The sequence below is a fragment of the Lissotriton vulgaris genome, chromosome 9 (genome assembly GCF_964263255.1).
Source record: "Lissotriton vulgaris chromosome 9, aLisVul1.2, whole genome shotgun sequence".
Taxonomy (NCBI): domain Eukaryota; kingdom Metazoa; phylum Chordata; class Amphibia; order Caudata; family Salamandridae; genus Lissotriton; species Lissotriton vulgaris.
Genome location: NC_141697.1, coordinates 329,800,550 through 329,824,000, shown reverse-complemented (window position 1 = coordinate 329,824,000; position 23,451 = coordinate 329,800,550). Strand labels below are relative to the sequence as shown.

The 23,451-nt window shown below is 41.8% G+C and overlaps 1 protein-coding gene across 3 annotated transcripts in view; it reads left to right on the top strand.

Annotated features, from left to right (window-relative positions):
- Positions 1-23,451, top strand: part of EFCAB11 (EF-hand calcium binding domain 11) — a 460,557-nt gene that overhangs the window by 176,646 nt on the left and 260,460 nt on the right. For all 3 annotated transcript variants that reach the window (XM_086937640.1, XM_086937641.1, XM_086937642.1), the window contains exon 4: positions 11,902-12,003. In XM_086937640.1, coding sequence (XP_086793766.1) covers positions 11,902-12,003 — 102 coding nt within the window. The remainder of the gene's footprint in view (positions 1-11,901; positions 12,004-23,451) is intronic.

Below are 23,451 nucleotides of genomic sequence, written 5' to 3'. Positions count from 1 at the left end.
CCTGCAAGGTCCTTTTAAGTAGCGTCTTGGAAGAGAAGAAAGATGGATCCTGACAGTACCTCCCACCAAGGAGGCTCGCCCCAACCGGGGTTTGGTAGGATGAGCCCTATGAAACTCTCTAAGTAATTTTGGAGCATGGATATTCTCATAAGGCTCCCACGATCTTTCCTCAGGTCCAAAGTTCTTCCAATCAATCAGATAGTACAGTGTGCCTTTCTTAAATTTTGAATCTAGAATTTTATGTACCTCAAACTCTTCGTCAAGATCAACTTGAACTGGCTTAGGCACCAAACGAACTCTTAGATTTGGTGGACTCTTCTTTATCAGAGAAACATGAAAAGTGGGGTGAATCTTTAAATATGAAGGTAAGTGTAATTTAACTGTCGCAGGACCTAACATTTTCTCTACAGTGAAAGGACCTAAAAATCGAGGTTGGAATTTTCGATTAACTTTCAATTTCAGATTCTTTGTCGATAGCCAAACCTTTTCTCCTGGGTGAAAGACTATATCTGCTCTTCTTTTTTTATCTGCATGTTTTTTATAAGATTCCTTTGCCTTTATTAAATTTTCTTTAACTTGGACAAGGGGTCTCTGGACTTCTGAAGCTATGTTTTCAACAGCAGGGACTGGGCTTGCCTCTTTTTCCACAATTAAGGTGGGATGACTACCATAATTTACATAGAAAGGAGAGTAACCAGCGGATGAATGAACCGCATTATTATAAGCAAACTCTGCCGCCCACACCATTTCGGACCATTCCATCTTCTGATCCAATAGGTAAAGTCAGAGGTATTGCTCAAGCTCCTGGTTCACTCTCTCCGTCTGGCCGTCCGTTTCTGGATGGTAACTAGTTGAAAAGCGGGTGTCTACTCTCAACTTTTGAGTAAAGGCTCTCCAAAAGTGAGAAACAAATTGCGTGCCCCTGTCAGTAACCAAAACCTTTGGAATTCCATATAAGCGCACAATGTGTTGGGAAAAAAGCTGCGCTAAAAGTGGTGCATCAGGGACTTTCTTCAGTGGGATGAAATGCGCCATTTTAGAGAAAACATCTACAAACACTAACACTGTAGTAAATCCATGACTAGGGGGGAAATTCTACTATTAGATCAATTGACACTGTATGCCAAGGATATGGTGGAACAGATAATGGTCTCAACTTGCCCTGAGGAGGTTTCCTATCTGATTTCCCCCTTAAACACCTTTCACAGGTGGTCACATATTGTCGTATCTGCGGTTTCATGCCTGGCCACCAAAAATGTCTCTCTACTAATTCTGTAGTCTTGTGAATTCCCTTGTGTCCAGCCAGCAAATGGTCATGACAGTATTCCAAGGCCTTTTCTTGAAGCTCTTGCGTAGGAAGGAACAGACGTTGATCCTGATTTGGGAGACCATTCTTGATTTCACGACCCTCCTCCTCAAGGGACCAATTCTTCATTTCTTGCAATGACATGACTTCCTGTACCTTGTCTGCAATTTCTGAGGTATCAGTAGTTAGGATGATTTTCTCTTCAGGGATTATGCTTTGTTCTTCTCTTGTCTTCTCTGAAGCGACTGAATCAATTTGGGATAATGCATCAGCCTTGACATTACTCTTCCCAGGTCGGAAGGTAATCACGAAGTCAAAGTCCGCGAAGAATAATGACCATCGCAGCTGCCGAGCCGTTAGTGTACGTGCAGACTTGAGGAATTGCAAATTTCTGTGGTCCGTGAAAACAGTAATCTTATGTCTTGCTCCCATCAAGTAGTGACGCCATTCCACAAAAGCGCTTTTCACCGCCAATAATTCTTTATCGGCAATCGAATAATTGCATTCTGGAGGACTCCGTTTTCCAGAGTAATATGCCACTGGATGTAACTGACTTGAAACTGGATGTCGTTGCGACAGAATTCCTCCGATTGCCACATCAGAGGCATCCGCCTCCACATAAAAGGGCTCTTCAATCCTGGGATTTAACAAAACGGGAGCTTAAATGAAGGAGTCTTTAAGAAATTGAAAAGCATCTTCCGCTTCTTTTCCCCACAAAAACATGACACCTTTCTTCAGCAATCGTGTAATGGGGGTTACCTTTTGAGAGAATTCTGGAATTAACCTCCTGTAAAAATTTGAAAACCCCAAGAAGCTCTGAACCTCTTTCACGGACCTGGGAGAGGGCCAATCTTGAACAGCTTTGATCTTGGTGGCGTCCATACTCACTCCATCTGGAGACAGCACAAATCCCAAAAACTCCACTCGAGTGACATGGAAGGCGCATTTTTCTAATTTGACGTAAAGATGATTCTCCATCAATTTGACCAAAATTGCTCTTACATGTGGAATGTGCTCCACCATGCTGTTGGAAAAAATCGAAATATCCTCAATGTAGACCATCGCCACTCGGTCCAAAAATTCTCCCAAAACATCATTGACGAAATGCTGGAATGCAGCTGGGGCATTGCATAGGCCATAGGGCATCACCTGATACTTGAACAATCCATAACGAGTCCGGTATGCAGTTTTCCACTCATCTCCAGAAGCCACTCTGATTAAATGATAAGCCCCTCTGAGGTCCAGTTTCGTATAGACTTTGGCATTCTTGACTTGATCTAATAGTACTGAGATCAGTGGAAGAGGGTACCTATTCTTGACTGTCACCTGATTCAATGCCTTATAATCAATGCAAGTCCGAAGATCTCCATCCCGTTTGGGAATAAGGAAAAGAGGAGAGGAAACTGGGGATTGGGAGGGGCGAATAAAACCATTAGCCAAAAATTTGTACAAATACTCTTTCAAAAATCGGTTTTCCGTCTCAGTGAGTCATAAATTCTACTGCAAGGTAAAATAGCTTCTGGTTCAATGTCGATCTTGCAGTCATAAGGACGATGAGGTGGTAATGTTTCTGCTTTCTTCTTGTCAAAAACTGTCACTAAATCCTGATGTTCCTCTGGAATCTTCTTCGTTTCCACGGAGGAAATTTGAACTGGATAGACAGAAGCCAAAATTTTAACTTGTGACTCCTTTTCCTGATGTCCTGGAACTCCAAAACAATTTTCTGTACAAAAGGAAGAATCCATTTAGATTGTTCTCCTACTCCAGTCTATTCTTGGGTTGTGTTCAGTTAACCAAGGAAGCCCTAAAATTAACTGGAACTGTGGTGCGTCAATTAAATTGAAGGTGTTTAACTCCGTGTGTCCCTTCAACCCTGTCAACCGAACCAACTCCGTTTCATGAGTGATGGGCCCGAGGATAAATTGGTGCCATCAACTGCACTTACTGGCTCTGGAATTAGCTTCTTAACTGATTGGATTCCATTCTGCCGGGCATACTTAAGATTGCAAAAATTTCCAGTAGCCCCAGAGTCGATCATAACTGACACTTCTTTTATTTCTCTGTCCCGAAATTTAACCACAAACATTGCTATTAAATGCGGAGCCGCAGATTGCAATGTGTTCATAATGTGTTGCTGTCCAAGAGTTGTCTTCGATAATGCTTCCACACGTGCAACTTGATCTACGGGCGAAGCCGATCTTTTACTAGCAAGGAAATTTTTGGTCGCTTTGGACATTCCTTTACGAAATGTCCAGACCCTCCACAGTACAAACACAACTGAGAATTTCTTCGTCTCTCCTTCTCCTCTTTAGTCAACGGCACTCTGACCGAGCCGATTTGCATGGGTTCTTCGACTGACATAGCTTCAGAAATCTTTTGAGATTCGCTTTTCACTCGGTTAAAACGCGGCGGGAAAGAACGAAAATCTTTTCTTTTCATGTCGCCGTTCACTTAACCTATGATCCAATTGCAAAACCAGATCTATGCGTTCTGAGATTTCAGTGGGCCTTTGAGGAATTTGGGCCAAGGTATCCTTAAGATCATCCCGAACATCCCTGTAAAAAATTGCCGCTCTTTTTTCTTCTGGACAATTAGTTTCTACCACCAGCTTATTGAAATTGGCCAAATACCCCACCAGATCGCGACTTCCTTGTTTCAGGTCTAACAATTCATTGTCTGTAGCCTGAGTGGCAGATCGACGGTCGAAAATCCGGGAAAACTCCACTTTGAAATTCGAATAGTTGGACAAGATGGGATCATTCTTGGTGACCAAGGACATGGACCAAGCGGCCGCATTCCCCGTCAGATACGACAATATAAAAGCCACCTTAGCTTGATCATCAGTAAAAATTACTTAACGACACAAAAAGTGTAGAGAACACTGTGTCAAAAAAAATTGGGCTTTCATGGGATCCCCCCCATATCTCTCAGGGGAGGCTAAAGGGATGATAGGAAAGATAGAATGGATTACTTGAGTGGATATACCTGACGCGGACGACTGCTGAGATGGCGAGGCATTACCTCGAAAGACAGACCCTGCTATCACCAAGTCGTCCAACCTCTGACGTGTTTGAATTGACTCTGGACTAGATCTTCTAACCTCCTCTCTTAAGGCTTTATTTTCTTCTAAGGGGCAATTTAACTGCTCCTGCATACTACTTAAAACATTATTTAAAGCCTTCAAGTCAAGACCTTCCGCCATTCTGTCCAGGAGGGGACCTGAATCCTCAATTAAGAGGTAGGCACTTCAATCTGTCAAAAAGGATACTTTGAAGCGGACCCCTCAGGAACAGAAGCTCTTACCCCTGAACCCCACTGGCCAAAGTCCAGAGACTACCTTTTAGATCTTGCAGTCCATACAATTAGCTCGGGGGGGAAAGGGGAAGTGGAAGACCAAACAAGAGAGACTGCTTCACTTCTGGCACTGAGTCTACCTCTGGACAAACCTGGCAACTCTCTCTCTGAAAAGGAATAGACAATGATTAACCTCCCTACTTAACAACCTACTCTCTCTTAATGAATATTCTTTCCTAGTTTTTTATCTTACCAGTGCGTGCAACGAAGCTAGCTACTCTCCAAAATGTTTTGTCTGTTATGTAATGACAATCTGATTAACTGGAAGAACCTCTGGTGCTTGGTGCGTATATTCAGCTTAACAGAACACATAAGTGCAAGTTCTTCTCTCAAAATAGTCTTTTCCTCAAAGTTATGTAATTGTCTTTACTCAGGTCAAATTAGTTCTCTTCTTTTTCCTGAAATGAACTCTCACAAAATCTCCTGGTATTTCCTGAAAAAAAACTAACTCTGGTGCCTTAGTCACAAGTCTTTAGAAGTCTTTGAATTATCGGAATAGGATACAGTCTTTTTCTCTGGATATGACTTGCAGTACAAGAATAGCCTCAATTGGCTCGAGGCGCTGGATACTCTCAACTGTTCATCATGAGAGTGAAAACGCCCCTGGGTCATAGCCTGAGACTCAAATAAAAATTCTAAACACGCTTACTTAAAAAATGTGGGGTCTTCTCTTGACTGAAGACGCCCCAGGTAAGTTTGCTCCTCATCACCAGACTCAAGGAAGTGGAAACGCCGAATGAGCTTCTTCTCACCGAAGTGTTCTGAGAAAAAAGGTTTAATTAAAGAAGCACTTTTTACACCTCACAAAAGCGTATCATTCATGCTTCCCATAACGTTTGAATTCGGAAGCCCTAAACACCCAATACTGCAGCGTCTTGAACCTTTTGTCGGAGAACGTGAGGAAAGCTCTCGTTCACGGGAAAAAGCCAGTTGAAGTGCGCAGCACACAACGCGCGCATGCGCGAAGTAAGAACACTTCCGAGGACTTAGGAAATCAGCTAGACTGCTGACCTCCGCTGAGAACGGAACCGCTTCTGACTTTTCAAGATGGCGGAACGCTGCAATTCATACAACAGCTGCCGCAAGGAGGTCTTCCAACACGGGTACCTGCGCCTGCAAGGTCCTTTTAAGTAGCGTCTTGGAAGAGAAGAAAGATGGATCCTGACATTGTACTATGTACAAAGTACTACTATTATTCTACTCCGGTACTACAAAATGCTGTTTACAAACCTATAAGAAGAGACTCACGGAATACATTTTTGTATTAAATGTGGGAGGGACAAGAGGGATTTGCTGGACAATGGGGAATACTTATTACTAAATGGGATGGGTTTAGGGAAATGTAAGCAGGGGTTTAAAGAGAGAATGCTACTACAAGCATGCACCCAGAAATGACTAAGACCGTTGCAGTTCGGGCTGGACTGTTCCCATGAGGCACAGGGTCAGACTGATTTGCATATGGCCATGTCTGAACTGGGGTGGCGGAGTTGAGCTAAAGCCTGATGATGGATTAAACATAGATCAGTTGACTGGGGGTGAGTGCTTGCAATGTTCAACACTCCGTCCATCATCCCTTTTGGTTTTGCTAAGACCGTTGCAGTTCACAAACTACACTTCTAAAGTTACTATAGCCTTGAAGGTGGAAATGCAGTCCAGTCTAGCATTGGATTAAGTTAAGCACCACGCATGGCCACTCCTAGGTACTGCAGAACACTCCCATAGTAAATATTGGCCGCCGGGAAATAAAATAACACCCCATTGAAACTAATGTTAAATACATTCAATTATTTTGACATTTAGTTCCATATATTTATATAATGTTAAAATAAAGCATTATTAAATAATTACTTTCATATTTTAAAATGTAATAGCTGAATTAAAATAAGAATACACTTTTAAAACTATTATTAAAACACTGAAAATAATTTAAAATAAACACTTACCTTTTTATGAAATGCACCACATAGTAAATACAAGGAATGTTAGAGAGGGTTATAATATTGCATTAAATGTTCTTTAAATGTTATTATATATTTAATATATTTAAATTAATGACTTATTTACTCCAAACAAGGTAATGCACTGTTACATTTAATTGTATATGTTCTAGGTTGATAATGTTTTAAATGTGTTTATATTGATATTATTGATTAAAACTTTTTTTTAAATGTGTAAAAGAACAATAAAATGAAATAATATTCCCTATACATTCCCATAGGTAGATCTTCGCCAGGGTGGCAGAGAGCTCAACCTATGAATGCAAAGTTACCAGCGATAACTTTACACTCCTAAGTCCAGTTGTAGGATGCTCCATCTGCTGATTTTGAGTGTTGGAGATGTAATTCTACTCCTAGTTGTAAATGTATACTTGAAAAGGAGGGATATTAAAAAGGTATAGAGTTACACTTAGTTGTGTAATAGTAAATATACATGGGAATAAATATTAATGTGTAATAGGCCCCAGAATATCTTGGTGCTTTATACGTAACCAACTTGAAAAAAGGATGTAATTATCTCAGCTGTGTGCATGGGTGATCCTTCAGTTGTGACTCATGTGTCTTGTTTATCGACTGAAAAGATTGGTTATATAAATATAGTTTTACCAATAATTCTTCAGGATGTTTGCTTGACGTTGCTTCATGACTTGTGAACAAACTATTGAAGTAACTGATTCAAGTAAGCCTTATCTTTGCTGCTGTTGCAGTCTTGTTTCTAGTCTCCATTCTCCATCCTACATTTGACTTGGAAGTTTGAGACTTCTTTAGTAAAGTAAGAATTTTTACTTTGTATGGAGGAAAGTAGTCGCAACGGAGGGAGTGATGATCAATATATTCTAGAAGTGGTTAGGCACACTTGAAAGAACTGTTTACAAAGTGTTTATCCCTCAGTGACATTCTGGTTCGGGGACTTGACATGCTAAGTTGTATTTGTGGAAGGTGACTATGGATATAGTGAATGATTTTCGAGTTCTACAATAACAATAATATTAGCTTGTTTGTCAGTACTGAAAATAACCGACTTTATTTTTACCAAAATGAATACCAATTCTTCTCTGATCTGAGGAGGGTGAAAGGCTATGTCATCCATTTGGGAATTTTAATTTGTAACTAAAAGGTTGCAGCATATACATATCCCACTCTGCCATCTTCTTGCTTATTGCGCTAAGTGACCAAAGGATTTTTAAGTCCCAATTTGCTTCAGTTTTGTATTTCGCTCCATTTCTTGAAATTGACTTCAATGCTACCAGTTGTATCTAGCATCTACCTGCACTTCACTTAATAATATGTATAATATTGACCAGTTACTTGTTTGATGTGCTTAATAGAGCACACTCTGAAATAAATCACTTTGAGGTGTCAGTATAAAATGATGAAGGCAGATAAATGTTTTACAGATACATGTCTAGGGACTGTCAACCTCGTGTGTGAAAAGTTTGTCTGCACTGATTTTAGACGGCGTCATTACTCAAGGAACCATGCCTCTTATACTTGTTTATAGCACGTGAGAAACACCTTTACCACAATTTTAACTTTGTAGACCGATCGTATCCTTAGATCTTACGTAATGATGAGTATACAGGGGCTGTTTTTTTAGTACTATCACATCCCCAAACATTCTACAAATTTTCTCTGGATGTTTTATACACTTCTCACCAATTTTACTAAGATGCGTCACTACATGAACTGCTCACTTTAGTGGGTTTAATTGTAGTGTTTACCAAAAAGGTTGTGGTTGGATTGCCCATGACATCTTAATTTCATCACTAATACGTCACCTCTGTGCCCTCCGAAAGCAGTGACAAAAAAGACCCTTGCTCTGGCAGTTATGTAAATACTGCATTGTCCACACCACTTAATGCTAAGTATTGGGCTATTTTTTTATAACTATCAAATTGGTAAGGCAAGGAATGGACTCGTCTCTCTAATATAGCAGTAGCGAACAAACTAGCACCTAAACCACATCTTGTCAGATCTTTCAAGACTGTGGTGATGAATGTTTTCACGTGTGATAGAAAGCTGTGGAACCCTGCTACTCTTTGACTTTTTCTGGGCCACTCTCTCACTACTTTCCTCTAGGTTTCTGCAAGTGTACTCTCTCGTCTAGTCAAGGGTGGAAACTGCCATATCTCATACTAGGCTATGAAAGGACTAGTGGTTGTCTCTCATCTATCTCCAAACAGCTCCTACCCTCCTCCCTGATTTACAAAAAAACTGGAAGAAAGTCTGGGAAGATGCTGTCTGCTTATAGCTAAGGAGAAATAGAATTGGAAAGCTACCTTACATTTCTGATTACCCTGACTTCCTGCCAGTTCTGCAAAGGAGAAGCAGGCACTGCTACAATGTCTGCAGTCTAAAAGGAACACTCTGCACCAGCACAAATAGATGTTTGCCAGTAAACGGACTCTGCTTGTTGCTGTTTGCTCAAAAAAGCCAGTGCCAGACCTCGTAGTCTAGGTGAAGCTTTTCTGCTGTGATTAGACCCTTGGAAGAAATGGAAGGTGTGCTATGAATGGTGTGGAGAAGAGCATGAGGACACCAGAAATGAACCAAACTGCATACTGCATTATGCTTTGAAGCCTTGTTTGTAAATGTTTTGTACTTGTATAAATGTTTTGTACTTGTATAGCGCACAGCTACCCGCAGTGGGTTTCCCGGCACTTGTACGAATACCGTAAGGGAACCCTTCCTGGCTTTCCCTGTGAAGTGTCCACTCCTGGGCACCCCCATGGTGCAGACCAGGCATCCCTCGCGTTGTGGGGGCCGTTGTGGAGACTAAGCAAGCTATTGCCCAGAGTTGCAGTGTGGGACCCATGATCAGAATAGGCACTGAGGCGAGAATATCCGGTCACGGGAATTAATGAGCCCGAGACCCGCCGGGGCAGGAATCAAACCCTGGTCCCTGGCCAGAGCTCTGCATCGAGGTCTGCCTGCTCTAACAATTGAGCCACACTTCTCCAGCACATGGGTTTATTTTTTCTTTCCTGCTCTTGAGCAGATATGATTTTACTAGCAGTGGTACTCCATGCATACAATATGAATTTCCTGATGTATGTTGATAGCACTCAGTTGGTTTAGTTGGAATGTAGCTGGGAAAAGTTGAGGGGTGGTCTATGTTTGTTTCTTGGAGATGAAACACTTGATGAACAGAATAGATTAATCTTGACTGAGCTAAGACTTACATTTTATACTTCAAGGAAGTTGTTTTTTTCAGTCCCATGTATTTGCCTACTTTTACTGCCCCCTTCACGCTCACAAAATATATACCCCCCCTAATATATCACCCATCCCTCCATCTTCTCAATGCGACAAATATGTAAGAGATTATATAAATCAGAAGCTCTTGCTGAAGAGAGACATATTTTTATCTTTCAAACTGCAATTAATAATTTTGATTGACAAAGATTGACTTGCTGGTTTGAATGGTGCTGCTCTGGCCGAAATGAGCGATGTGAACTTAAACGATCCTTAAGTGCCATTTTACGCCAATAGGCGGCAGCATAAGATTCAAAATAGAAGAACCAGAGAGGTGTGGAACCTGAGAGTCATGGACTGTATCTCACCAGCACTAGTCAAATTTAGGAATGGACGGTAAACTCCACTCCACTTGCGGAGTTTTTCCCACTCCGTTCCTAAAAACTCTGCGAAGTGTCTCAGAGCGGAGCATTTCCTTGCTTGCAGCTCCCCAATGGTAAGTTGGCAAGCACAAGGGAGTAAAGTCCAACACATGACCACCTTCTGGCGAGATTTCTTAACACAGGCGGTCGTGGCAGGTCACTACCGCTTGCGTGGAGAAACCTACTGATTGCGTTGAGGAAGCTGCTGCTCGAATAGAACACCTTTCCGAGCGGCAGAAAGAAGCTGCGCCCTCTTGCCCTGTGTGTGGTGCCATTCATGCTGATTGTACAGCACGGGACAAATACCCGGCACTGAAAAACAGTGTGAGCAGTGCAAAATACCTCATTCCGCCGCTTGCGGAACTCCGAGGAGCGTGGCGGAAGTCCGCCCAGACCTAGTCAAATTGTGCTTTTTAAAGGGCAAGTGTACTTACCCTAAGTATACAAACCTTTTTTAGTTTTGATACACATCATAAGAAATTGATTCTTATTGGCGTGAAGAAAAGGTACAATGTGCTTTTAATTACTGTAACTTGAACATGTAGATTAAATACTCAAGAATGACTAAGAAACAAAAAGTGTAAAGAAGAAAACCGGTGACAAATTAAAATATCTGTCCACCAGCCCTGGCTCTGAAGTGCCATTTTTAGGTTGGTGTGCACGTGGTTAAACAAATATCGTCACTCGCAATTCAAGTGAGCTAGTGCTGATGTGGGCTGACCCCATGCTGTATGGTGTGGTGGGAGATGGCAAAATGTGAATGACAGTTGAACTGATCAGTGGATGGAGAAGACTGACCTAAAGCACCTCTATATGTATTTTTTTTAATGTTTTCCTAGATTGCTTGTGTCTAGTGAAACCGCTAGCGCTGACCCTAAGCCAGACATAAAATGCATACCCAACTTTGATTTATTTGTCAAGTGTGTGGTGCAAGGCTTTAAAAGGAGTGGTTAGGCAGCAGTGTCCTCCCAGCAGCCCCCGAGGCACGCCTTACTTCATACGCCTTTGGAGAGAGGGTTGAGTGTGATAGGTAGCACGACAATGAAACCTCTTCAGATTCATCTTATTAAAAAGCCATGTTTCTAATACTTCAAAGCCATATCTTCCTCAGTATTCCAAAAGAAAACAAATGCAGGTGTTGCACATGTTTTAAATAGATTTCCTTTGCAAGTTGAGGTTTCTTGAATCGGGTGTTACGGCTTCTTTAACAGTCAGCGTTTTTTAAATGGCTTTTTTCTCAAGGGGATCAATTTATAAATATACATAGGCAGAACTATTGGGATTATATGAATGTTAAACACTCGCAATTGCTGCTGAATAAATGACTTAAAAATCTATAGACTTAAGGCCAATTGTTCGTACCCACATGTGCCCTTGTCTCAGAGGAGAAATTATCTATTTTGACTCAATTATGTAGGATTAATTTCTACTGATAACATTTAGTTCTAGAGGTTCCTACATCTTCTACATGTTTTTTAAGTTGCAATGCAGTTTGTAAAATTGATTTTCAAGTTGTAATGAATTTTGTAAAATTCTGGGACTCCTGCTGGGGGCCAGTTTCTGGAAGGGAATAGCGTCTAATGAAACAACTACAAAGATAAGACTATAATATTTTCTTCTCTCTTAGGCGTGTTTTTAGAAGAGTTTATCAAACTTATGAGTGCCAAGACTGCAGCTCAGCAGACCTACGGGGAAATAAGACTGATGTTCAACGCCTTTGACGTGCACTGTAAGGCTGTTTTCCTTCTTAACTTCTATAATTTTCATTTTATTTGAAAAGGATACATTGTTTATGCTTTGTACTTCATGTGGGGCCCAGAAGAACTGAATCACCCCTTAGTCAAGGTAACAAAAAACATGACGGCGGCACAGTAGAACCCATAAAAACGAATGATGCATAATTTCAGGACATAGTCCATGCCTAGCACACAACTGACATAGGCTCCAGACTGCCAGAGGGGATGGCCACTAGGGCTTTTCAGGACTCCTATAAAGAGGGATTTGGCTCAACTGTAGGAGAAGATTGTTCCACAGGGATGGAGTCAGGTGGAGCTTTTCTTTTGCCCCTACTCACCTACTTCACCATGGGGATCAGAAGAGAGAAGTATGCGGTTTGATCAACTCTTGTTAACCGACATTGAGGTACTTCCTTTGCCAATAACGCACCCCTAAGCCTCGTTAATTGAAGACAAAGGATTTTAAATGGACCTCAGGTCTGTAGTGAAGCTGTTGTCAAAGCCCTGAGACAGACTGAGAATTTTTGCAACTTTTGTCTGATGTGCCACATTTTGCATCAAACTGTGATGTCCTGAGAGTGCATCTCACCTTTTATTAGCTTAGTAGAGTCTGTAGTCATCTGCAGAACCGGAGACTAGCATGTCATGGAGGAAACTTTGAGCTTTCTTCATTTTCTTTTGCCTTTAAGAAAAATAGAACTTGACAACCGACTCTTTTTGAGACTGTGTTATAGAAAACCCCAGTTGTTTAACCGTCCCTTTATCAGTATGGTCTCACCAAGTTGCATTGGGAGCTTGCACAGTTGTTTACGTAACATGTCATTTGTCTCAAAACCATACTTTATGTTTTTGCTGTCACTCAGTTTCCAACTTGTCTCTGCCATCCGCCTTCCAAGAGCCGCGAGTGCCCTTGGCATAGTGGGCAGGTGCTGTTCTGGCTCCTGAAATACAGGGAAAGGAATGAAGTTCAGTTACACCTAAATGTGTCAGGCAAAGACACGTCCTTTAATTATATCAGGAACAACTATTAAATGTAAGCTGAATACACCTAATCAAGAGGCCTCTTTTCCACAACAGCACAAATACGAGGGCCATATAGATTTAATGACATAAAACACAGTTGCGTCAATGTATTTCTAGAAAGCAGTGGCGGCTCGCAGCAGTAACGCTGTGGGGTGGGGAGCAGGGCTGGGTGGGGGGATATTGAAGTCCAACATACGACTGAAGATATTTATTTATTTATTTACGTTTACCTTTGCAGTCGTATGTCAGACTCCACTACCCCCTACCCTGCCCCGCCCTTGCTCCCCCCTCCCCGCCCTACAGCATTACTGTTGTGAGCCGCCACTGAAGGCATTTCCAAGTGCTGATGGGATAATATTTAAGATCGGAGCAGCCTTAAAACATGTCAGAACCTCGAGGCAAAAGGCGCCAGTGTGAATGAGTATGAAATATGGGGATGTGAGGTGTAGTGATGTTGTTACATAGTATTCAGACACCTGGATACTGTAATTTGCAATCTTGATAGATTGTTGCTGGACAGTCAATTAGAAGGGTCTGTTATAGACTATCCTTCTACTATAGCTCAGTTCAGAGATCATTCGGTGCTGCCAGCTCCCTGTCTTCCGGGGTGTGGGTGGGCACTGGGGAGAATAGGAAGCGCAGAGGGACAAGCCAGGGCCCGCCTTTAGCATGTGAAAGCTGGACCAACGCGTCAACCTCCGGAAGGGCGCTGGACCTCCCTGTAAGTATACCTCCGATTCAGTCCAAATAAAATAGTGTTTAAACACTTTTTCTGAAGGCTGTTGATTCACTTCTCTGCATTTTTTTGTTTCTTTTTCATGGTGGCCTTAACCTTGCCGCCTTCATCCTCCTCCGCCCAAATTTTCATTACATAGACAATTAAAGAAGGTGAGTGGAGGGATGGGGCACCAAATTCGGTTTCGCCCATGGCACTCTATGAGTAAAGGCCAGCTGTGCTCCACCTGAAGCGTAGGGCAAATGCTGCCCTCGACTGTGGGCACCTCCCCTTGCTGTGTTGAGGAGGAAGCTCAATCAGTTTCAGAAAAGTTGAAAAACTGACATGTTTATTTATTTCTACTCTGTGGCAGTGGACTTGGACACCTCTTCAGGGAAGCAAAGGAAGGAGCCCAGATAGCAGCTTCTGAAAAGGCTGCTTTGATGGAGGAGACCGAAGGAGTGCTGAGGAGAATGGGATCACTACTTCCCACCCATGCTCCACGCGAGAGGCAGCTCCTGCTCCCATTGCGTTCTTCATAGGGGAGTGGGGGTGGGAGGTTGCTAATAGCCTTTTTGCCCTTACCTGCAGAGCAATATCGTCTGTCAGTCACCCTCCCTTTGTTACGCGCCCTCACGTGCAGATTATCCTGTAACTGCATGAAGGGTAATTAACAGCAGTTATTGCGGTTAGAGGGACCATCGCATATGAAAGAAATGCATGACCACATTCTGCTAAAATCCTGCTAAACAAAACTCTAAAGTAACTGAAGAGCCAGCAAAAAGCAGATGGTGCTTCAGAAGGCTCCAGCCCTTCAGCGCAATCGTCTCCTTGTTCAACAAACCTGCAGTTAATGTGTATCGTTTATGGACGCTTCCCAGTTTAGATCACTGCCATTATGTACCTGAATTGATGCCAGTGCTTCTTTTCTAAACCTTCATTGAGAATGAAGGATCCACCTGACAACAACCCATTGCAGCAGGAAAGAGCTTTCGGGACCATCGTTCAGGTGTGACTATCCAGGTTCATAGGCTGATCAAACCCGACAGCGAGGCAGCATCCGGCATTAACACCATCCAGGGCTTCTAACCTTTTATCAGTCGGCTTTTTATTGCAGAATTGACTGCCATCACCTTAGATTTGTCTGTGTTAAATCTCAGCCCGTTTAAAGTATCTAGACTGCTATTGGAGAGAGATGGGCTTGACTTCCAGAAAATTAGTGGCAATCGAGACCTGGGTTAGTGTATCATCATAGTATCAAGCTTTCACAATGTCATGCCGTGACGATATTTATAAGTCATCTTATGTGTGCTACAAATGGGGGCAATCAATCTTTGAAAGGAACCGTAAGAAGCAATGAGCTGCCTGTTTGTTCTGTTAATTTCAGCATTGATCCAATTCATGCAAATTTGTCAAGCGCTAAAGACCTGTGAGAGCATCCAAGCCCAACATGGGTACAAAAGGGAATTTGATTTATACAAGGATGCAAAATAGCTTTAATAATGTGGTGCAGGGAGCAGAATAAAATAGTTTTTTTTTTAACATGTTTCCAGATGGCCATGTAATCATTCACACATAAACACAAGAGCTGTAAGCTGTCCCAGCAGCAAGCCACATGAGCCACAAAGCTGCTGTCCCTATCTCCTACGCATTTTAATCTAGCCATCCCTAGGAACGCTTTCTATACTAATCGAAGATGTGTAGGGGGATATTCTAGTTTGTATCTACATTATTATACCTGGGTCTCCGAGAGTGAAAGAGTTTTTATGAGAATGTTCTCAAACCTAGACCGACTCAAGGGAGCATACAGTTACTCGTTACGGTCGAATAAAAGAACATTTACAGTGTATAGTGAAATCCTTATGATGTGGAAAAGGAAAAAAAAGGAGAACTAAAAGCAAATAAGTCAATTGGCAACAAAGTAATTCTGCAAAGTAATTCTTCCCAATTTTGCAACGTTCATTCCAACAACTACCAGTTTGCCCTGTGCTGGTCAAGAGGCTGATCTGGATTGATCAGATTTTTCATATAACCTGGAACAGACCCTTATAATCGGCACGAAGCACGACTTAACTGAAAGCCAGCAAAGCGGACCGATGATGGAAGCTTTTGGCACAACTCTGCGAGAGTTAGTTGGTTATTTAGAGTTTGGCAGACACCCACCAACAATGGTAAGATGTCCCTCCGCTCTATTTAAAGTGTATACCCACTCACTGATGTCCCACATGCCTCAAAGTCCAAATAACCCCCTCAGTCTCAATTCTAGAAACCTGATTTAGAACGATTTGCAGCTGAAGAGAACTATATAACACACTTAAGTACACTATATTAAAGCAGCATTAATGATGACGTAATGTTGTCATACATTCCTCCAGCAGAAAAGCACTGATATTCTTGAAGTCTTAAATTGTAAGAATATGTTCTTAACATGGAGCTTATTTGTGTTTTCATAGACCTCTTAGTGCCCAGGTAACCCACTAGTGTCTTATGCATTAAATCCTTTTTAAAATTGTAATTTTAATTTGATGGTTATACACCTAAAGTAAGAAATCAAAAACTAGTACCATCAATAATAATTGCCGCCCCATTTAAATTCGTTCAACAGCACCACATTACCCAGCTCTTCATCTGAAGTTCTCCGTCCCATTACACCACTTCACATTCTCTTTTTTTCTGCCCATTAACCTGCTGCAGCGTAATGCATGTCTTAGTTTGTTAGACAGTCTTAGCTGGCCCTGGGGGCTATTGCCGGTATCAAGCTTTACTTCCAGCTCAGGAGATATTGTTGAAGTGGTTGCTGTATCATTTTAGGTCCAGACGATCTGGGTAATAAATGTATGTATAATTCAAATTGTTTATTACAATAGACTAAGTATGTATATCTTTGAATATGGGTTACTCCGTCACAACTGTCTGCCGAAATCTAAATTCCATGATATCTTATTGGATTTATATTTCAGCGGGCGGGATATCCGTCACTGGTGTGATGGAGTAACCCTTCCGACGAGATATAAATCAGGCCCTAAATCTTGCTGGGATCGATGGGACCTCTTCCCCACCTCATCACTACTCCATGTTCTGCCATCAGTGTCACCATGGAATCCTTGACGATGCTCAGATCTTCTTTTTTTAACTTTATTTTACTTTTCTCATAATGTAAATATGAAAAGACAGAACAACAAATCGGTATAGGGTTAAAAATACAGCATGTTTGTGAATGCTAACTTACACTCAGCAATACACTCCATACGATCAATACCAGTGCGGTTCGGAGATTGACCCTTGCACCTGGCTTCATCCAAAGATGCAGACTTCCGCACTTCATAAACCCGACCTTCCACACCAGCAGCACCTGATAGCGGATGCCCTGCCCCCAAGATCAGGAGGGGATCTGATAACAAGCTCTTTACTCCCTAGCTAGCCTGAGGTGATGCATACAATATCTATCCTCTGATGCCTTCGCTCTGGCCTACCCTGCAAAGGACCATGAATAGAACCCCCTACTTGAACCTCTTTTCGCATTCAGAGAAAGAACTTCAACCCGAAGTTTAGTTGGCAGGTGATAAAGCAAAGTGAACATTGTGTGAAGATCAATCAATCAATCAATCAATCAATCAATCAATCAAGGCATTTGTAAAGTGCACCACATACCTGTGAGGGTCTCAAGGCACTGGGGTGGGGAATGCTGCTACTGTTCGAAAAGCCAGGTCTTGAGGAGTCTTCTGAAGGTCAGAAGGTCTTGGGTCTGCTGTAGGCAGTTCCGAAAGAATCCCGATGGCTTTAGCAGCACCAAACCAGCATATAGGGAAGGAACCTCCTATCAACCAACTTTACTGGTATTTTATATTCCATATTAATTAACAACCAGGGTCCGGAGGAAGAACAGTACATCGCGCTTTAGCCTGGGAGCGAGGGGTGTGCCCTTCTCTCCTCAAATATGGCCAGTACCTCACCAAACTTCTTATAAACTCAGTACACTCTTGCATGCCCTACTGCTCAGCATATTACTTTGGCTATGGTGATGGCCTGGGCTTAAGGTCTAATCACAATACCATTGGAGCCTTCCTAATAAAGCAAGTACCTCCCGTCGAGCAGCTCGTATTGGTAGAATAAAGCTCAGTTTAAAAAGGCCAAAATGCATTGAGAATGTCAGGGTTGTACCCAAATATTTCTCCCCCTTAGCCAGCAATTGCCGCAACTTTGCCTGTCCTCCCTGGGTATGCAGGAGGCGTGCCAGTGTACGCCTGGGTTCTCCTCCTCCCACAGCGTCTGAATGAAGCATGTTTATTTTGGAATACATTTTCCTGCTCTGCCACCTTAGTGAATTCATGAAAGTGTGGCTGGTTAACAGGCAGTTAACACAGGCTCAGTTGCGCACAACTTCAGTGAATTCTATTGATCAAACCTTTTTAAACATTTCAACACATATTTTTATTCATATGTTTTTTACTAATCAGTCAAGCTTATTTCAACACGACATACTGTGCTTTTACATAAACACATGAATTTCCATTTGCTAAACCAAAATCAAACAAATATAAACATTGAGAACACATTAAATTTTTCTTGTATGCATCGTAGTCCGCCCAATGCATTTCGGGACAAATGTAGAGTCCCTTCGTCAGGGGCAATGCTGCAAAATAACATATACAGGCACATCAGTCTCTTTTATATATCTTACACATGGTTCAATTCAATTTTAGTGTTTCCACCACCAAAGAAAAACCAAATGAAAACACACCCATAGTGCATTAACCAACCAATACTCCTTAGCCCAAAGAGCGTATACAAACTACTCACATTTACACACAAGTAAATGTACTTCTTGTGAGCTTCGTTTCTTCTAGGTCCAAACAAACTATGAAAAAGCAATGTTGAAAAGAATCAGGCTACCGCCTCAAAAAGCGTGCGTAAAGACTCTGACCACAGTGCACTCAAGCGTTATATAAAGGCATACCTGTATATACTTCAGGTACCTGCGTTCTGAAAACCCTTTCTCCTCTCAATGTGTGATCATTAGTTCGATACCTATCTGCAACAAAAAGGTAGAATACTCAATATGCTATACGTTTCCGTGGTTAACCCTAACAAAAGCTCAATACCTCACTCTATAAGGATCCTTACAGTTTAAAACAGAAAGCGCAGCTCATCAAACAATCCACACGAAAACCTTCCGACATTCGGAGTCTCCCGCGTTTGCGCTACCAGTATCAGTTCCTGGTTAAACTACTGTAACCTTCATCCCAATTGGTTGCATCGGAGATGCTCTACACCAATCAAAAGCGAGCTGCCAATCCTGATCGTATACGTCACGCGTAACTACGGCGACGGAACTCTAACGCTATCGTACTTGCCAGCCTCAACTATCTACCTGCTACGAGCAAACAAAACATGGTCATAAAATACTGATTGCTAGTTGCAATAATGATATTCAGACATATATTTAAATACCCGGCAAGTTCTGTATTAAACCGAACTGAAAGACGCGTAGCATATCATAATGCAACAAAAACGCGAACACACGTGCTAGTTCAAACCTCGTATCACCTCAAGTTTCAAAAAACTTTATTAAACCCAACAGGCACGCAACAGTCACTGTCTTTGATCAGTGTCAATAAAAAAACCACCAGATGTAAAGTTCCACACCAAGAGTGAAAAAAGTAAAAAAAGGTAAAGAAAAAGATGTGCTAAGAAAACCATTAAACAGTAGTATACATAAATGGATGAGACCAAAATCAGAAGTTTGTGTTAACAAACAATCAGTTTTAAGCAATGATATTATGACTATTCTCAGGAGAATAGTCACAGGACAGAATGAATGCTTGGAGTATATCAAGGAATACAAGGAAAACTACATAAAAAGAGGCTATCCGATTGATATACTGGATACAGCGCAAAATAAAGCCATTGAGAAAAACCGTACTGACTTATTAGTACAAAAACACAAAGAAGCACAGAGACGGAATGTGTTTGTCTCTAAATACTCAGTTAACTCACAAAAGCTGAAAAACATCATACAACAAAGATGGGAACTCCTTCAGCAAGAAAATGATTTTCACAACAGCTTTAGCGATAAACCTTTGTTCGCTTACACTCGGTCAAAAAACCTGAAAGAATTGTTGAAACATTCAGAGTCCATTAAAAAGAAGGAATACAAAGGGATGAGGAGATGCACAAACTGTGTGCATTGCAACAATGTGATGGTTGGTAATGTGATTACGCATCCTCAATCTGGAAGAACCATCAAGTTGAAATGTGAAGGAGACTGTAACAATAACCAGGTTATTTACACTATTAAATGTCCTTGCGGACTTTTATATGTGGGAAAAACCGAGCGGAAATTGAAAATTCGTATCTCAGAACATAAAAGCAGAATACGAAATAAATCCATGACATCATCCTTAGCAACACATTGGCTAGAAAAAAAACATACTATAGCCCAACTCAGATTTACTATTCTAGAGACAGTATCAATCACAGAGGGTTGTGACAGGAATAAGAAATTACTACAGAGAGAATCTTTTTGGATAAAAATGTTGGGGACACTGACCCCTGGGGGATTGAATGACCGGATTGAGTTAAGCAGCTTTTTGTGACCACTTGTAAACGTGTTTGTAATGTGATATATTGAATCTGCTGTAGGGATTGTATACCACTGTTTATAATTGGTTTTTTACAACAAATTCCTGATTTGGTTTCGTCATCAAAATGTATTCATAATATCATTGCTTAAAACTGATTGTTTGTTAACACAAACTTCTGATTTTGGTCTCATCCATTTATGTATACTACTGTTTAATGGTTTTCTTAGCACATCTTTTTCTTTACCTTTCTTTTACCTTTTTTTACTTTTTTCACTCTTGGTGTGGAACTTTACATCTGGTGGTTTTTTTATTGACACTGATCAAAGACAGTGACTGTTGCGTGCCTGTTGGGTTTAATAAAGTTTTTTGAAACTTGAGGTGATACGAGGTTTGAACTAGCACGTGTGTTCGCGTTTTTGTTGCATTATGATATGCTACGCGTCTTTCAGTTCGGTTTAATACAGAACTTGCCGGGTATTTAAATATATGTCTGAATATCATTATTGCAACCAGCAATCAGTATTTTATGACCATGTTTTGTTTGCTCGTAGCAGGTAGATAGTTAAGGCTGGCAAGTACGATAGCGTTAGAGTTCCGTCGCCGTAGTTACGCGTGACGTATACGATCAGGATTGGCAGCTCGCTTTTGATTGGTGTAGAGCATCTCCGATGCAACCAATTGGGATGAAGGTTACAGTAGTTTAACCAGGAACTGATACTGGTAGCGCAAACGCGGGAGACTCCGAATGTCGGAAGGTTTTCGTGTGGATTGTTTGATGAGCTGCGCTTTCTGTTTTAAACGGTAAGGATCCTTATAGAGTGAGGTATTGAGCTTTTGTTAGGGTTAACCACGGAAACGTATAGCATATTGAGTATTCTACCTTTTTGTTGCAGATAGGTATCGAACTAATGATCACACATTGAGAGGAGAAAGGGTTTTCAGAACGCAGGTACCTGAAGTATATACAGGTATGCCTTTATATAACGCTTGAGTGCACTGTGGTCAGAGTCTTTACGCACGCTTTTTGAGGCGGTAGCCTGATTCTTTTCAACATTGCTTTTTCATAGTTTGTTTGGACCTAGAAGAAACGAAGCTCACAAGAAGTACATTTACTTGTGTGTAAATGTGAGTAGTTTGTATACGCTCTTTGGGCTAAGGAGTATTGGTTGGTTAATGCACTATGGGTGTGTTTTCATTTGGTTTTTCTTTGGTGGTGGAAACACTAAAATTGAATTGAACCATGTGTAAGATATATAAAAGAGACTGATGTGCCTGTATATGTTATTTTGCAGCATTGCCCCTGACGAAGGGACTCTACATTTGTCCCGAAATGCATTGGGCGGACTACGATGCATACAAGAAAAATTTAATGTGTTCTCAATGTTTATATTTGTTTGATTTTGGTTTAGCAAATGGAAATTCATGTGTTTATGTAAAAGCACAGTATGTCGTGTTGAAATAAGCTTGACTGATTAGTAAAAAACATATGAATAAAAATATGTGTTGAAATGTTTAAAAAGGTTTGATCAATAGAATTCACTGAAGTTGTGCGCAACTGAGCCTGTGTTAACTGCCTGTTAACCAGCCACACTTTCATGTTACTTTGTAGAGTGTTTGGGTACACTCAATCAGTCGCAGCACACAGATCATAATATCAGGTTCAGACTTAGAAAAATTTGGAATAAAATAGGAGTGCTCGGTGCACAATTGTTCATACCTTAGTGAATTCAAGCATCTTTCCCTGTAACTTTCCTATTGTGGCCAATGCCTTTCATCTATGTAAGCATCCTCCTGACAATGGCAGCTGCTACATTTTAAAAGTGGTGGGGTACATTAAAAATGTAAATAAATATAAAAATAACCTTCCCTTTCTTGACGATATTCTGCAGGGCACGTATATCCGAAGTTCCTTCTGCCTTAACTTCTCGCTGGACACTGGCATCCAAGCCAGTCCAAACACTGGTCTCTTACTGCTTACAATGCTAAACAGCACAAGAGCAGTGCTAGGATTGGCTGGAGCAGGCAAACACTGCGCTCCATTTTCACCTAAAGTGCTTTGCTCTGCTTCTCAGATGCCTTTCAGCTGTTGATTGCAGGAGCCTTAACGGCGCATGTCAGACTGGCAGTAGTGAAAACACTGGCCAATCTGACAAGTCAAGTCAAGTCAAGTCAGAGAATTTATATAGCGCACTACATACCCAGAGGGTCCCAAGGCGCTTAGAAAGGGGAGGAGGATTACTTGTCAAATATCCACGTTTTAAGTTGCTTTCTGAATGCTAGGTGGTTCTGGGTAAGGCGAAGGTAAGCGGGGAGTGAGTTCCATGTTTTAGCAGCCAGGTATGAGAAGGATCTGCCTCCCATGGTGGTCTTGTTGATGCGAGGAACAGTGGCGAGGGCTTGGCTGGAAGACCATAGTTGGCGGGAGGGGGTGTAGAAGGACAGTCGTGAGTTGAGGCATTCTGGTCCGATGTCGTAGAGTGATTTGTGTGCGTGGGTTAGCAGTCGGAAAGTGATCCTCTTGTTGACGGGTAGCCAGTGGAGGTCTTTAAGGTGACCGGAGATGTGTTCGTTGCGTGGGATGTCTAATATGATCCTGGCTGAGGCGTTTTGGATTCGTTGGAGTTTCTTCTGGAGTTTAGCGGTAGTGCCTGCGTAGAGGGTGTTTCCGTAGTCCAGTCGGCTCGTGACTAGGGCATGGGTAACTGTTTTCCTTGTTTCGGTGGGGATCCAGCGAAATGTTTTTCTAAGCATGCGAAGAATGTTGAAGCAGGAAGAGGATACGGCGCTGACTTGTCTATTCATTGAGAGTGAAGAGTCCAGGATGATGCCTAAGTTCCGTGCGTGGTCTGTCGGGATGGGTGCCTTTCCGAGGGCTTCCGGCCACCAGGAGTCGTCCCATGCAGAGGGGGATGTACCTAAGATGAGGACTTCTGTTTTGTCTGAGTTCAGTTTCAGACGGCTTTGTTTCATCCATTCGGCAACTTCTTTCATTCCTTCGTGTAGGTTAGTTTTGGCGGTGCTGGGGTCATTGGTGAGAGAAAGGATAAGTTGAGTGTCATCCGCGTAAGAGATGATGTTGAGGTTGTGTTGGCGGGCGATGGTCGCGAGGGGGCTCATGT